General features: G+C 44.0%; 5 protein-coding genes across 6 annotated transcripts; all 5 read right to left on the bottom strand.

Moving 5' to 3' along the window:
- On the bottom strand, nucleotides 1-1,298 carry LOC110190224 (seminase-like). The gene is made up of 2 exons (XM_020960585.2): nucleotides 522-1,298; nucleotides 1-458 (listed from the first exon to the last, which is right to left on the bottom strand). The coding sequence occupies exons 1-2, from the start codon at nucleotides 1,087-1,089 to the stop codon at nucleotides 214-216; spliced, it is 813 nt and encodes a 270-aa protein (XP_020816244.2). The 5' UTR covers nucleotides 1,090-1,298; the 3' UTR covers nucleotides 1-213.
- A 486-nt stretch (nucleotides 1,299-1,784) lies between these two features.
- LOC110190112 (seminase-like) lies at nucleotides 1,785-2,750 on the bottom strand. The gene is made up of 2 exons (XM_020960422.2): nucleotides 2,139-2,750; nucleotides 1,785-2,062 (listed from the first exon to the last, which is right to left on the bottom strand). Exons 1-2 carry the CDS (start codon nucleotides 2,722-2,724, stop codon nucleotides 1,839-1,841), a joined length of 810 nt encoding a protein of 269 aa, XP_020816081.2. The 5' UTR covers nucleotides 2,725-2,750; the 3' UTR covers nucleotides 1,785-1,838.
- Nucleotides 2,751-2,868: 118 nt separating this feature from the next.
- On the bottom strand, nucleotides 2,869-4,831 carry LOC110190110 (seminase-like). Its single transcript, XM_020960419.2, has 2 exons — nucleotides 4,192-4,831; nucleotides 2,869-3,261 (listed from the first exon to the last, which is right to left on the bottom strand). Exons 1-2 carry the CDS (start codon nucleotides 4,808-4,810, stop codon nucleotides 3,044-3,046), a joined length of 837 nt encoding a protein of 278 aa, XP_020816078.2. The 5' UTR covers nucleotides 4,811-4,831; the 3' UTR covers nucleotides 2,869-3,043.
- A 74-nt stretch (nucleotides 4,832-4,905) lies between these two features.
- On the bottom strand, nucleotides 4,906-9,000 carry LOC110190300 (uncharacterized). Its single transcript, XM_086833693.1, is given in 10 exon segments — nucleotides 4,906-5,151; nucleotides 5,218-5,562; nucleotides 5,622-5,793; nucleotides 5,857-7,289; nucleotides 7,354-7,550; nucleotides 7,615-7,922; nucleotides 7,980-8,081; nucleotides 8,144-8,229; nucleotides 8,298-8,689; nucleotides 8,743-9,000. Coding segments are annotated over 10 exon segments (3,297 nt in total). The 5' UTR covers nucleotides 8,873-9,000; the 3' UTR covers nucleotides 4,906-5,019.
- On the bottom strand, nucleotides 8,992-12,814 carry LOC110190310 (uncharacterized). 2 transcript variants are annotated; one of them, XM_020960699.2, is made up of 9 exons: nucleotides 12,501-12,814; nucleotides 12,054-12,445; nucleotides 11,912-11,997; nucleotides 11,758-11,859; nucleotides 11,213-11,711; nucleotides 9,908-11,151; nucleotides 9,677-9,848; nucleotides 9,273-9,617; nucleotides 8,992-9,212 (listed from the first exon to the last, which is right to left on the bottom strand). In XM_020960699.2, the coding sequence occupies exons 1-9, from the start codon at nucleotides 12,625-12,627 to the stop codon at nucleotides 9,081-9,083; spliced, it is 3,099 nt and encodes a 1,032-aa protein (XP_020816358.2). In that variant the 5' UTR covers nucleotides 12,628-12,814; the 3' UTR covers nucleotides 8,992-9,080. The 2 variants fall into 2 exon arrangements, with proteins under 2 accessions (XP_020816358.2, XP_086689818.1); XM_086833692.1 differs by lacking the exons at nucleotides 11,912-11,997; nucleotides 12,054-12,445; nucleotides 12,501-12,814 and having other exon boundaries at nucleotides 11,213-11,703.
- Between the last annotated feature and the right edge of the window lie 29 nt (nucleotides 12,815-12,843).

Genomic DNA, 12,843 nt, shown 5'->3' with positions numbered 1-12,843 from the left:
TGTTTTGCATATCAGTTGTTCAGATGTTCCTAAAAATCTTTATTAAACCAAGTCTTTTAGCTAAGGTTAACTCACAACTTATGTATACTTCTTAAATAAAATAAAATCAGATTAAAATTCCCAGTAGTTGCCGAAGAATACCATTTTCTTTCATATAAGTAACTTCACGCTCAAAGAACCTAGAGTATCCCACCACAAAAATTACCCTAAGAGCTACGATCGATTGCGACTTCTTTTTCTCTTTTGCATCAAGCTTTTAAAACTGTTTATGATAAAGGATCTTGCGTATCTGACATCCGTGTAGACACCGGGATATCGGATGCTGGCGCATCCTTCGCCAAAGGATACTATGCCACATAGCTGGTTCTGGAAAACCAATGGACCTCCGGAGTCAATGAAGCAGGCATCGCGTTTTCCCATCGCAGAGGCGCACAGCATACTATTCGTAATTTGGATAGCTGGGAAGGCAAATTGAACAATAATTTGGAGAATTATACAGTAACCAAAATTGATTCACTCACACAATTCGCGATAGGCTTTGGTACAATATTCCTTGGAAACAATGGGCACTATAGCTTGTCGCAGGTATTTGCTCGGTCCAGTGCCTTGTTTTGAGGTCTTACCAAATCCAACGACGGTTAAGCTCATGCCGACCATAAGGGGCGTCTTGCAGAGCTTTAGCTTCCCGATCCCATTGCCCACCATTGGTCCGTCCAGGAGTAGCACGGCAACGTCCATCTCAATGGGGTCGTGTTTGATAAAGTTCTCAATATGTCGGCGTACCCCTATCTCGTCGACCGTGGAGACGCCGCCAATGGCAACCAACTTATCCATCTTCATCGAATCATTGAAGCAGTGGGCTGCGGTGATGACAATGAGGTCATGAACGAGAGTCCCACCGCATGTTAAGGTGTTGTTGTAGCGCAAAGCCACAAGGTAACCGCCAATATCCGGATTGGTTACTACATCACCACCGACTACGCGCGGAATGACCGTGGAATTGGAGTCATTGTTATCCTGACCAAGGACCTGCATGCATTGCCGAGTGCTTATCAGCAGAAAAATTAACAGAAGTCGTTGGTTCAACATATTTGATTGACATTTGGCGAATGTTAGTCACAATTAATAACAAATAACAGAAAAAACTTCTTTCCGGGAGCGTTTTGAATCAACTAAGATCAAAGGCAGTCAACGTTTTGTATTCGGAAAAACTTGAGTGCAAGAAAGTCATAGTTAGATTTAAAGAAACATTAACTGTTTTACTTTAAACTCTGTCCAACCAAGTTTTTCGGTTAAGGGATACTTCACAACTACATGTATTTTCCATTAAATTTTCCATTATGAAGAATTTCACACTTGGAGTGCCAAGACGATTCCCAACTTCGATCCCCAAGCAGACCGAAAGCGACACCAATTTTGTTTTTAGACTTGCGAAACCATGGGATTTATTTAACGCTGTCACAGCAACAATGGTCCTCGAAATGAAGGGTTTTACATTAAAGACATTCACGTTGACGCCAAAGGATACGATGATACGAACTCCTTCCTTTAGACTAAAGAACTTCTGGAGTCGGCGTCGCAGGCATTGCGCTCATTGCCCCAACGCGCATGCGCACGCATATTGTTTGTAATAACCTTCCAGCTCCTTAATGCTTATTATACTACCACCGACTACGATGGTCCTCCATCCGATGTAAAGTGCTCATTGGCAGGAGTCCTTGGATAATCATATTTGATTGACAGTTACCGACCAAAATTCAGATTCGCTTAAATGCCAGCCATAATTAAGCGGAAAATGGCACGAGTGCCAGCGATTTAACAATTTATTTCCTTGCGAATTATTTAAGACTCAGCAACCGCTCGATGCTCTCCTCAATGAATGGCTTCATAACTCTGACATCGGTGTAGACTCCAGGATAATTTTTATGGGCACATCCGATGCCAAAGGACACTATGCCGCAGATTTCCTTGTTGTAAACCAATGGACCACCAGAGTCATAAAGACAAGCATCCTTACTCCCACGAACTCCGGCGCAGATCATGGTGTGTGATAAAATGACTTCTAAAAACGCAAAACAAAATTAGAAAAAGTAATGGAATAAAGTAAAATAATAATAATAATTATAATTCTCACTCACCTGTTCTGTTGTAGCTCGACCGACATTGTTCCCAATCGATAACTGGCACTGTGACGGTTCGTAGGTAATTCTCTTGTTTGGCGCCTTCTCTGGTGAGGCCCCATCCGGAGACAACCACCGGCATGCCCGGCTTTAGCTCCGTGGTGCACAGCGAAAGTGTGCCTATATTTCTGCCCACCAATGGCTTTTTCAATAGCACGATGGCGACGTCAGAGTACAAATCTTCGGGGCGAAAATCTGGCGAAATAATCATATCCTTCATTTTGTGTCGCTCTGCCATTTCGTTAAGATTGGAGATGCCGCCAATAAAGTCCCATTGATCCTTCTTCTCCCGGTTAACGAAGCAATGGGCTGCTGTTAGCACTATCGTCTCCTGGATCAGTGTGCCGCCGCAGGCGAACATGTCATAGTAGCGCATCGCCACAATGTAGCCCCCAAGCTCCGCATTGCTTGTCATAATGCCGCCAATGACACGTCTCACGAAATTGGGGTCGTTAGGATCCTTAACCCGGACAGGGTTCCACCCGAAAGCTACCGTTCCTTGCACAATGACAGCAAGCAGCAGGCAGGTCAATAGGCGTTGCATATTTAACAAGTAATGGAACAAATTTCTTTTCCCAGATGAGATGTCCAACCAGCGTTGTGAATCAAGTGAGACCAAAGGCAGTTAATTGAATCAGTTCTTTGTCAAATTTCAGACACAATTAAGCAGAAACTGAGACCAATGTCATTTAAATAAATATTTTATGGTATTTATTCATTACTTCACAGCAATATCGTTATATAACATTTTTGGAGGCTTCTCGGATGCCTAAGGATAGTTCCGATCCGCCTAGAGGATGGGAGGACAGAGCAAAGACATTCAATTTAAGGCATAATCAATTGGTAATCACTAGTACATTTCTTTATTCCTTTAAAAGCGCCTTCATGCTTTTCTCTATGAAAGGCTTCAGGTAGGTGATGTCCGTATAGACGCCAGGATAACGATTGCCGGCGCAACCGATGCCAAAGGACACGATACCGCAGACCTCCTTATTGCGCACAATCGGACCACCAGAATCGAAGACACACGCATCCTGTTTGCCCAGCACTCCAGCACAGAACATGGTATCCGATAATTCAACTATATAAAATGCAGTAAATGTAAATCAATTTTTCATAATTTTTAGAATTTATATTATTCTTAAATATAACAAGTAAGACAAGTAATTAAAATAAATTGAATTAATAAAAGCTGTATAATAAATTACATGAAATTTATAAAATCAATAAAAAAAAATAAACTAAATAAAATAAATAACATGAACACAGTAATAAACAAACAGTATGATAATAATAATTCAAAAATAAAATTCACAAAATCAGGAAAAGGAACAAAATGACAATGAAAGGAATAATTGGGCAATAGGTCAAAGTTTGTATATCCTTGCAAATAGCAATTTAATCTTTTCATATCTAATACAATATGAATTCGATATAATTATATTGAAAAACATGCATGTAATGCCTAATGCCTATTCACATATGATATTTAAAGTTTTATAATCACAGATTTAGATTTACAGTTCTACATTCCCTATACATTTGCCTGTAGTTTCTATGGCGGATATATGATAAACTCATCCGATATTCATACATAAAATTGAAATCACCCGATCTTTTTTATTGTAGCTACATGATATAGTACTCCGATCGGGCTCGTTCCGACTTATATGTAAGTGAGGAGAATACATAAAAGACTAACTATAAAGTTTCATTCAGGAAGCTTAAAAACTGAGTGACAAGTTTGCTTAGAAACTAAGAAACGGACAGACACACGAACGGACAAACGAACGGATAAACGGGCGGACAAACGGACGGACAAACGGACGGACAAACGGACAGACAGACCAAAATGTATAGATTGACTCGGCTATTGATGCTGATCAAGAAATTCTATACTTTATAGGGGCGGAAATTACTCTTACTTCTGACTACAAATTACAAAACTCTGCAAGGGTATAATGAACAAAATGAGAAAATGGACAACATGATAAGATAACCCAGAACTTACCCGCTGATCGATAAACAGAGCGACATACCCTCTTGTCGATAACTGGCACTTGAACCGTACGGAGCAGTTCCTGTGGGCCGGTCTGCTCTGAATCGGTCATACCCCATCCGGAAACGGTCAGCAGATTGCCATTTTTCAGGGGCTGTTTGCACAGGCTGAGCTTGCCAATATTTGTTCCCTTCATCGGTTTCTTCAGCATTAGCAAGGCAACATCCATGTTCATTGAAGTGGCGTTAAACGAAAGCGGTTTGATCATCTCCTTTATCCGACGGCGCTCTCCAGTCTCATGAAGTGTGGATGCGCCGCCGACAGCCATCCATTCCTGTATATGCGGCCTGCCTATGAAACAGTGGGCCGCCGTCAGGACTATAAGATCGTGAATCAAAGAGCCGCCGCAGATGAAATCGTCCATGTAATGTAGTTGTATTAAGTAGCCTCCGAGTTTCCCATTGGTGGTCACCGAGCCCCCTACGACTCGTGTATGCAGTGGAGAAGTTGTCACAAGTTTTCTTAGCTTATCCACATCTATTTTATCGTCCTCGGCCAAGACATAATCAATCCTGGCCAAAGCGACGACCGCCAGAAAGTAGCCGGAAAGCTGAAAAGACAGCATAGCCATCGGAGAATGTAGAATAATAACTCCAGGCCATCACTAAATCTTTCCAGTCCCAACCAGTTGGCGTGGAGAAGCCACTTAAGCGAATCCAATGAGAGTTATACAAAACAATGTCCGTTGGCAATTTATTTTAATTGCAGTTAATTTAGAAGTGTATGCATTTTTTTATGTCTGCTTTGTTTTGGGGTGTCACAATTTAAGAAGCGTCAGGGCTAGGCGAAGCTCAGGGGTCGGATCTCCTCGAGGAGTTTGCGGAGGTAGAACATCTGCCCGGCATCCCGGTTTTGAGCGTCCGTTGCATTCGGATTCATGGAGTTGATCAGCTGATGTAGATCCGAGTAGTTCTATACAGTAAAAAAAAACAAGTTAGTAATAAATTCTACTATATTATTCTTCTAGAAACCTCTTACCCCCATGTTGCGCCAGGTGGACTCATAGTGCAAGTTGAAGACATCAAGGTTCTCCGAGCAAAGCTCTGAAACCTCCACAAAGGTCGAAGCCTCCGGTGTGACCCGCACGGTGATATCACCAATCTCTAGGGAATCCCGGTAGTTGCGCAGACAGAGCACGATATCCCTGTCCGTGGCCAAACGGTTCCAGTCACTATGTTTGAACTTCAGCAGTTTGCAGTGCAAGGTCATTGCGTCGTAGATGTGCAATTCCGCCGCCAGATGCTTCTGAGAGAAGTAGTCCTGGTCAATGTAGAAATATGCGTCAATCTCCGCAAACACATTCAGATTATTATCCTGAAAGAGCTGTTGTGGGAATAACAATTAGTTATACATTTTCCAGTCATTAATATTTAATTGATTACCTTGCGCAGCTCGACGAAATCTGCAACGGGCTTCTCGATATCTATATATCTGAACGGCTTGGCAATGTACTCCTTGGGCACATCAATCGCATATCCTCGGATGCCATCCTTGCTTATGATGAAGACCACCCGGCAATGGAAAGTGTCCAGGGTGAAGAAGATCTCATCGGGACTGCGATGGGAAAAGAAAGCAATACATTAAAACTTATCTCTTGGCAGCTCATTGAGCTCTTACTTCTCCTCGTTCGCCCCCAGGTACCAGTCACGGAATGGAAAGTGGGTGTAGCGCGGAAAGGCGAACCCAAAGTTACCCAGGCGGTCTGTCTTCACCGTCAGGATCTTGCTCTCCCTGTCATAGTTCGACTGCAGGATATATTCGGTGGTCCAGTGCTTGACTTTTTTAGGTTTGGGGCGAGGACCTTCGATGATTCGGCGAGGAAATTCGATTTGTGCTACACTCATTGGCCTTGACTTTCGTGGATATGCATTGGTTTCGGTATCGGACTCTCTATTTTCTATATCAATGTCCGGCTCAATGCTGCCCGATTTTCGTATAAGTAAATTACCCCTGGTAGAAGCTCGACTAGAGATATCCCTCATTTCAGAAACACGACGTTTGGGCGTTCTAATGGCGTGCGGCACAGTTTGTTCCTCCAATTTCTTGGGGCTTTCCTCGTACTTTTCTTTGATCTCATCCAGGGTTTTTATCAACGCAAATAGGTTATCGTGAAGGAAGCTAGAGACTTCCGCCTTCCTAGAAGCGATATCATATTTCTTTACTTTCTTAGAAGCCACTGGGCTCTGAAACAGAGGATAAAGTCGCTCGGGTTCAGTTTGATCATCGTAGTTGAGAGAGAACTCTTTGATATCTTCGGCAGTGATAGATTCGGCCAATCGTCGCCGATAGATGGGACCATTGGTTTTTTTGGTGGTTTGTTCCTCCGTTTGCTCGTCCTTGAACTCCTGCGGAAACTTGAATGAGGATATAATCCGCGGGATGCATAGCTTCTTAAGCAGGGTCGCCCTCGACCGAGTGAGAGGCTCTATATTTAGCACAAAGTTTTCCACCGAGTCAATACTTATTAGCTCAGTGTCAATGTGGCTTTTCCGTATCGTGTCTAGCGCGCTCTCTCTGTAAATGTTGGCCGAGGCTCGGTTCAGTTGGCGTTGCGTTGACCCTCTCCCACTTGGTGCCTCGTCACTTTGCTTACCACCACTTGACCTTGACGCCGCCTCCTTCAGCTTCTCCTTCCGGCCGCGCTTCTTCTTGTTCTTCTTTTCCATATCCAGCGCATCGACTTCCTCTTCAATCGAAGGTATCTCGACCTCCTCCTCGATAAACTGGCAGACCATAGGATCGGCCCACAGGCATAATTTTTTTGGCACCTTAAAGGTGAGAAAGTAAAATGGCAACTCATCCGACTCCAGGTGCAGCTTGAGATCGGAGTCAGTCATCTCGATGTTCTGGCGTGTGGACCCCCGCTCCACCTCGGCCTGGCCAGACGAGGAGGTATGCCTGCTGCAGTTGAGTTGGTCCAGAACCACTTTCAATACGCGCCCATCCTCGTGCAGTGTCAGATTGAACTTCTCGAAGGCGGTGTGCCGCGGTTTCCGCACAAACACTATCGAAATAACACCTCCCACAATCATGTAGCGCCGCAGGTTGACCTATTATTACGACATATATATAAATATATTGAAAAGGTAACCCAAAGCCCCGAGAATACATCACCTCATGCTCCAGCAGGTTGATGTTGTCGGGATGGAAGTTCTCATTGAAGAAATCGGTGCACTCTTGCCTACTCTGTTTGAGGAACAACGGATAGGGATTGGGTAACTGGCCCTCGGGTATAGCCAGCGGCATCTTTGGAGCTCTTGGCACTGGAGGTCCTTTCACATTGTCAGCTTGTTTCTTTTGTTTTGCCGCTACTGCAGCTTCAATGGCCCTAAAAACAGGGAAATATTACAAAAAATATAATATATATAAGCTGACACTCGGATAATTGCACTCACGCCATAGTTGTATTGTAGGCTTCCATCTGCGCCTCCATCTTCATCACCAATTGATCCTGTATTTCAAGCTGGGCCATCCACTCGCTCAACAGACTATCCTCGATTTCCGGCATGCCACAAGTGGGATTGGTATCGGTATCAAGACTTAAATTGAAGCTCTTGGCCAGGTGAGAGAAAGGATCGAAGAAGGTGTGCACACAACGCAGTGTTAGATTGTCACTAAGCACACTGAGTGGCAGCTGAAGGGTGGCTTCAATGCATTTTAGATCCGAATATATTAAAGGCAGTCTAATGGAGAACGAACAAGTACATACGACCAAAATGGAAATGGAAACATTAATTTACCGCAGATACTGAAAGCGAATGGGAACATCCTGCAGGCCCCATATCTGGAAGTTAAAGTTGCTGCAGTTGTGGCAATAGTACGTTAACGTACTGCCTGTATTTCTACAGTGAAATATTCAAGGAGGAAGCTAGGGGTTTCTTAATGATAACTAAGAAAATCTTACGTCATGTAGGCTTCTGGAGAGCAGATGACACGGTAGGCAAGCTTATCAAAAAAGGTCTCAATTTCCTTGTGCAGTTCCGCAGGTATCTAAGCAATAAGCAGTAATATTTTGTAATTGCTTCACATTATGTATATTATGTATGTTATATAGTCACCTTTGTCAGCTCCAAGGCTCGCAGAATCGGCATTTTAAGGAGCTCTGCCTCGTTTCGCAGAGCTCGTTCCACTCGCAAATGGGTTTGCAGGAGTCCCTGCACGGTCTTCTCGTACAGCTTGCCGATATCGGGCCTCGTAGTTACCGTCAGGTTCCGGCGGGTCAAGTCCTGTCGATTGGGATCATGCGACAGGATGCTTCGCTCGTTGATGGCCAACGTCCAGTTAATGTCACCGTCGGCCGCCATACGCTCATCGTGCCGCAGCTTGAACAAAAAGTGTCGAATCTCACAGGGAAAATCGGGACGGGGCATACCATCGCAGGCTAGGTAATCGTCCCACTTGTCCAACTCCAGTTTCTCCGCCTTTAGCTCCGTGTACTCCTTATTGACATCTGCGGAGGATACGTTCCTTTATCATAGTTCTATAATGCCCAAAAGTCCGTACTGTAGATGAACGCCACGCTAATGCGGACATCCTGCAGACGCTGCAAGTGTCTTTGTTCCCGGGCCAAACACTCTTCTGCTGTAAGGAAGTCCACCGCAGGTTCCGCGTGTTTGTGTTTTGATTTTATCATTTTATTTATTTTTATTTCTTTTTTTATATTTTTTATTTATTTTTTTTAACAAGTATAAGTGTAGTGTGTTTGTGTATTGCTTGTGTTTGTTTTGGTTATATGAAATGACAGCAACGGCATTTTGTATATTGTTTTCTTTCTATTTTTTTAATACTTTATTGAGAGGATAGGAATCGTTGTAAAGTTTATGGAGAAAGTTTTGGAACAGCTAAGCGTAGCTCAATGGTCGAATCTCACTCAAAAGCCTCTTGATGTAAATGAAGAGCATTGTTGATTTATTACATGTATCCAGAGCAGTGGGATTAATCGAAAGAATTGCCGAATTTAAGTCAACATAATTCTGGGGGATAAACCAAAGTCACAAAGTTATCACTGTGGAGTCCACATGTTGGCTACTTACGTTGACATTTCGCCAAGTTTCCTCGTACTTAAGCTTGATGTCGTTAACGTTGTCGGAACACATCTCAGAGACATTGACAAAGGTAGTCTTCTCCGGCGTAATTCGCATCGTCACCGCGGTGAAATCTGAAGTGTCCTTGGCAATTTTCATGTTCATGATGATGTCCCGACGGTCTGACAATCGATTCCAGCTGGATCGATCGAATTTCATGGACCTACAGTGCAATGCCATCGTATTGTAGGTGTGAATTTCAGAGGCCAAATGCTTGACGGAGAAGTAACCATTTGAGATATAGAAGCTGGCATCCGTTTCTGCAAAGATGTTGAAATTCTTGTCCACAAGAGTCTGCAATAAGGTGTGAAATAGGGTTAGGTGTAGGTCGAAGGTCGGACATTTGGATTTACCTGGCGGAGCTGATGAAAGTCGGAAATAGGCTCCTTGATCTCAAGATATTTTAATGGATTGGCGATATATCCGGTGGTCAGATCGGTTACAAAACCGCGCACGCCCTGGGATGAGATGTAAAAGAACATGCTCACGTGGTGGGTGTTCAGGGTGAAAATGACCTCATCTGGACTGCTCAGGATAAGATTCAGGATTAGAACGAACCATAACTTCATGTGGCAAGTACTCACTTGTCCTCGTTCGCCTTGAGACACCATTCCCTGAAGGGGAAATGCTCGTAGCGCTTGAAGGCCAACCCGAACATCCCCAGGCGGTCCGTTTTAAACGTGAGTGTCTCGGTTGTGGGATCAAAACTCTCATCCATGATATATTTGCTTGTCCAGTGGCTCACCATACCGGAGGTGAAAACCATCTCTGGACTAGCAGTACTGATGGATGGAGTCTTTTTCAGCTTTTGAAGCGATCGGCGTCCCTTTGGCAATGTTGCAGTAGTCAAAGAATTGGCCTTTCTGGGTTCCTGCCCGTTAATGCCATCCGTTTTAAATTCCAGCCGCTCTGAGTTATCAGAACGATCCATTTTCTTGTCCTTTTTGCTTACGGGTTCCACCTGCTGGAGTAATTCCAGCGGCTTCTCCTCGTATTGCCGCTTGATTTCGTCGAGGGCGCAGACCACACCACTTGCTAATACTTTGTTGCACGGTCCGCTGTCGTCAGGGCTAAATTGTACCGGCAATACATCCGGAAACCAAGGGAACATCCTTTCCGCCTGATCCTGCACACTATAGTCATAGTCGCCTTCATTCAGAGCAATTTCTGATACTTCGGTAGTGTCATTACGTTTGATCAAGTTAGTCCGCTTTCGAATAATGTCGGTACCTTCACCGTCATTGAATTCCAGGGGGAACTTGAAGGAGGAGATAATACGGGGCAAGCAGTGTGTAGTCAGGGTCCTCATCTCGCACTTGTCCAGGGGTCTATCCAGTTCAAAGTCCATTGCGTCGTTCTTCTCATCGCTCTGAAAGTATTTCGGTTGCCTTGTGATCAACTTGATAATGGACGAATATCGATTGCTGATGGTCGATATGTTGTCGCTGGACGGCTCCCTCGATAGACGACGGCTATCGAATAGGCTGGCCCTCAAACTAGAAACAGCCGCCTTTGAGATCCTCTGTGGCTCGGTAAGGAAGTAGCACACGTTCGGTTTGCCGTACTTGCACAAACCCGGCGGCAACTTGACTGTGACAATGAAGTAAGGTTGCTCGTTGTCATTCAGGTTTGCTCTGGGATCAAGCGATTTGGACGACCCGGTCGACCCGTTTCCCGGCATATCCACAACCACATCTGGATTAATTCGAAGCACACGTCGATCATGGTGAAGTACTATGTTGAAATTCTGGAACTGCGTCTGACCGGGTGCCTCTACGAACATCAACGAATAGATTCCACCGACAATGATGTGCTCCCTGAGGTTTATCTATTAGATATATTATAATATAATTATTAAATGGTCTTTATTAAGCTAGCATTTTACGCACCTCGTAAGGGAAAATGTCCAATTTCTTCGGATGGAAGTAATTTTCCATATATTCCTCGTAATGACTATGCTCGCGAATGATGAAATCCTCGTAGATGTCGGGTACCATGCCCGGCGGAACTGGTCGCACTTCCTTGGGGGTCTTCGGAATGATTATCTTCAGATTTTCATTGGCCTTCTTGGAAGCCATTTCGGTACGCTCGACAATCAGGTTCATCAGCTCCTCGTATTCCTCGCGTTTGCGCTGCATTTTCATCAGGATCTCGTCTTGGAGTTCCTGCTGTATCAGCAATTCGGTGGTGGCCGACTCCTCCATATCGACAATGCCGACAGATGACTCCTCGTTGTCGATCACCTCCAGCTCGAAGGTTTTAGCATCCTTCGAGTGATGGTCGAAGCTGGTGTGAACACACCGGACTGTTAGGCAATCGGCAAGGATACTCAGCGGCATCTGAACCTGGACACCAGTGGATGGCAACTCGGCAATCATTGCTGGAAATCTGCGGACAATTAGATGACACGCACCTTTATGTGCGAAAAACTTACTCCATTTGTTCGAAGATAACGGGAACGTTGAGGAGACCCCAGATATCCATGCGCCATCGTTCGGCCGAATGACTCCACGTAGCCACTATTCCATCGATGGACCTGCATATATCATTTTAGTACAATTTCAAATATAACTTATTTATATTCCTACTTCATGGACAACTTTTGTATGGCCAATACCCGATAAGTGAGTCGATCGAATAACATTTGGATCTCTCGTTGGACATCGCCATAGACCTGTGAATAGATTTATTGATTGGAATCCCTCACTACAACATCCTTGCTTCACTCACGTTATGAATTTCAATCAGTCTACTCCAAGCTATTCTCCCCATTTCCACCTCATTGCCCATCAAGACATCCATTTGCCGCAGCAGTTCCAGGCAGTTCCTCACATTCACTTCGAAATATGGAGCTGGACTGGTAGGGTTGGTTTTCTCCAAAGCCTTTCGCGTTCGGTTCTTCTTAAATATGTTTTGGGTCAGCACACTACGCTCATCCACTGCCAGCGTCCAGTTTGTTGAGTTTGCGGTGTCGATGTCCTCATAGTACCGCAGTCTTGATAGATAAGTTTGGATATCTACAGGTGACTTGGGATCTGGCAAGTCATCACATTGCATATACTGATCCCAGCTCTCCTTCTCCGCTCGCTGTCCCTCGATCTCCTTGAAACTGGCCAGGAAATCTGAATAATTTCATCCGATTATGATGCACTTCTCGTAAATACATATCCTACATACTTTTAAAATTGGCACATGTGGATACAATATCCTGCAAACGGGATACGTTATTTTTTTGCCTCTCTTTCTGCTCGGCTTCAGTTAGAAGAGTTCGTTGAGCTGGATCAGTTTTATGTGCCTTTGGCATTTTGCCAATTTCCTGGTTTATTTATCCTTGTTTAAAGTAAGTTTATTATTTGCTCATTTATTTATATTTTTGGTGTTTTATTGTTTTTATGTTTTATGTATATTTTAAGATATTTATTTGTTTTGTTGGTGGTAGGTATATTTTTGTTGTTGTGGTCGATCATACGTTTGAGTATGACGACTAAGGCAAGGATTACCATGTTTAGGCATTTTATAC

The sequence above is a fragment of the Drosophila serrata genome, unplaced genomic scaffold (genome assembly GCF_035046125.1).
Source record: "Drosophila serrata isolate PLE 108 unplaced genomic scaffold, ASM3504612v1 contig_272, whole genome shotgun sequence".
NCBI lineage: Eukaryota > Metazoa > Arthropoda > Insecta > Diptera > Drosophilidae > Drosophila > Drosophila serrata.
This window is presented reverse-complemented; position numbering and strand designations above follow the sequence as displayed.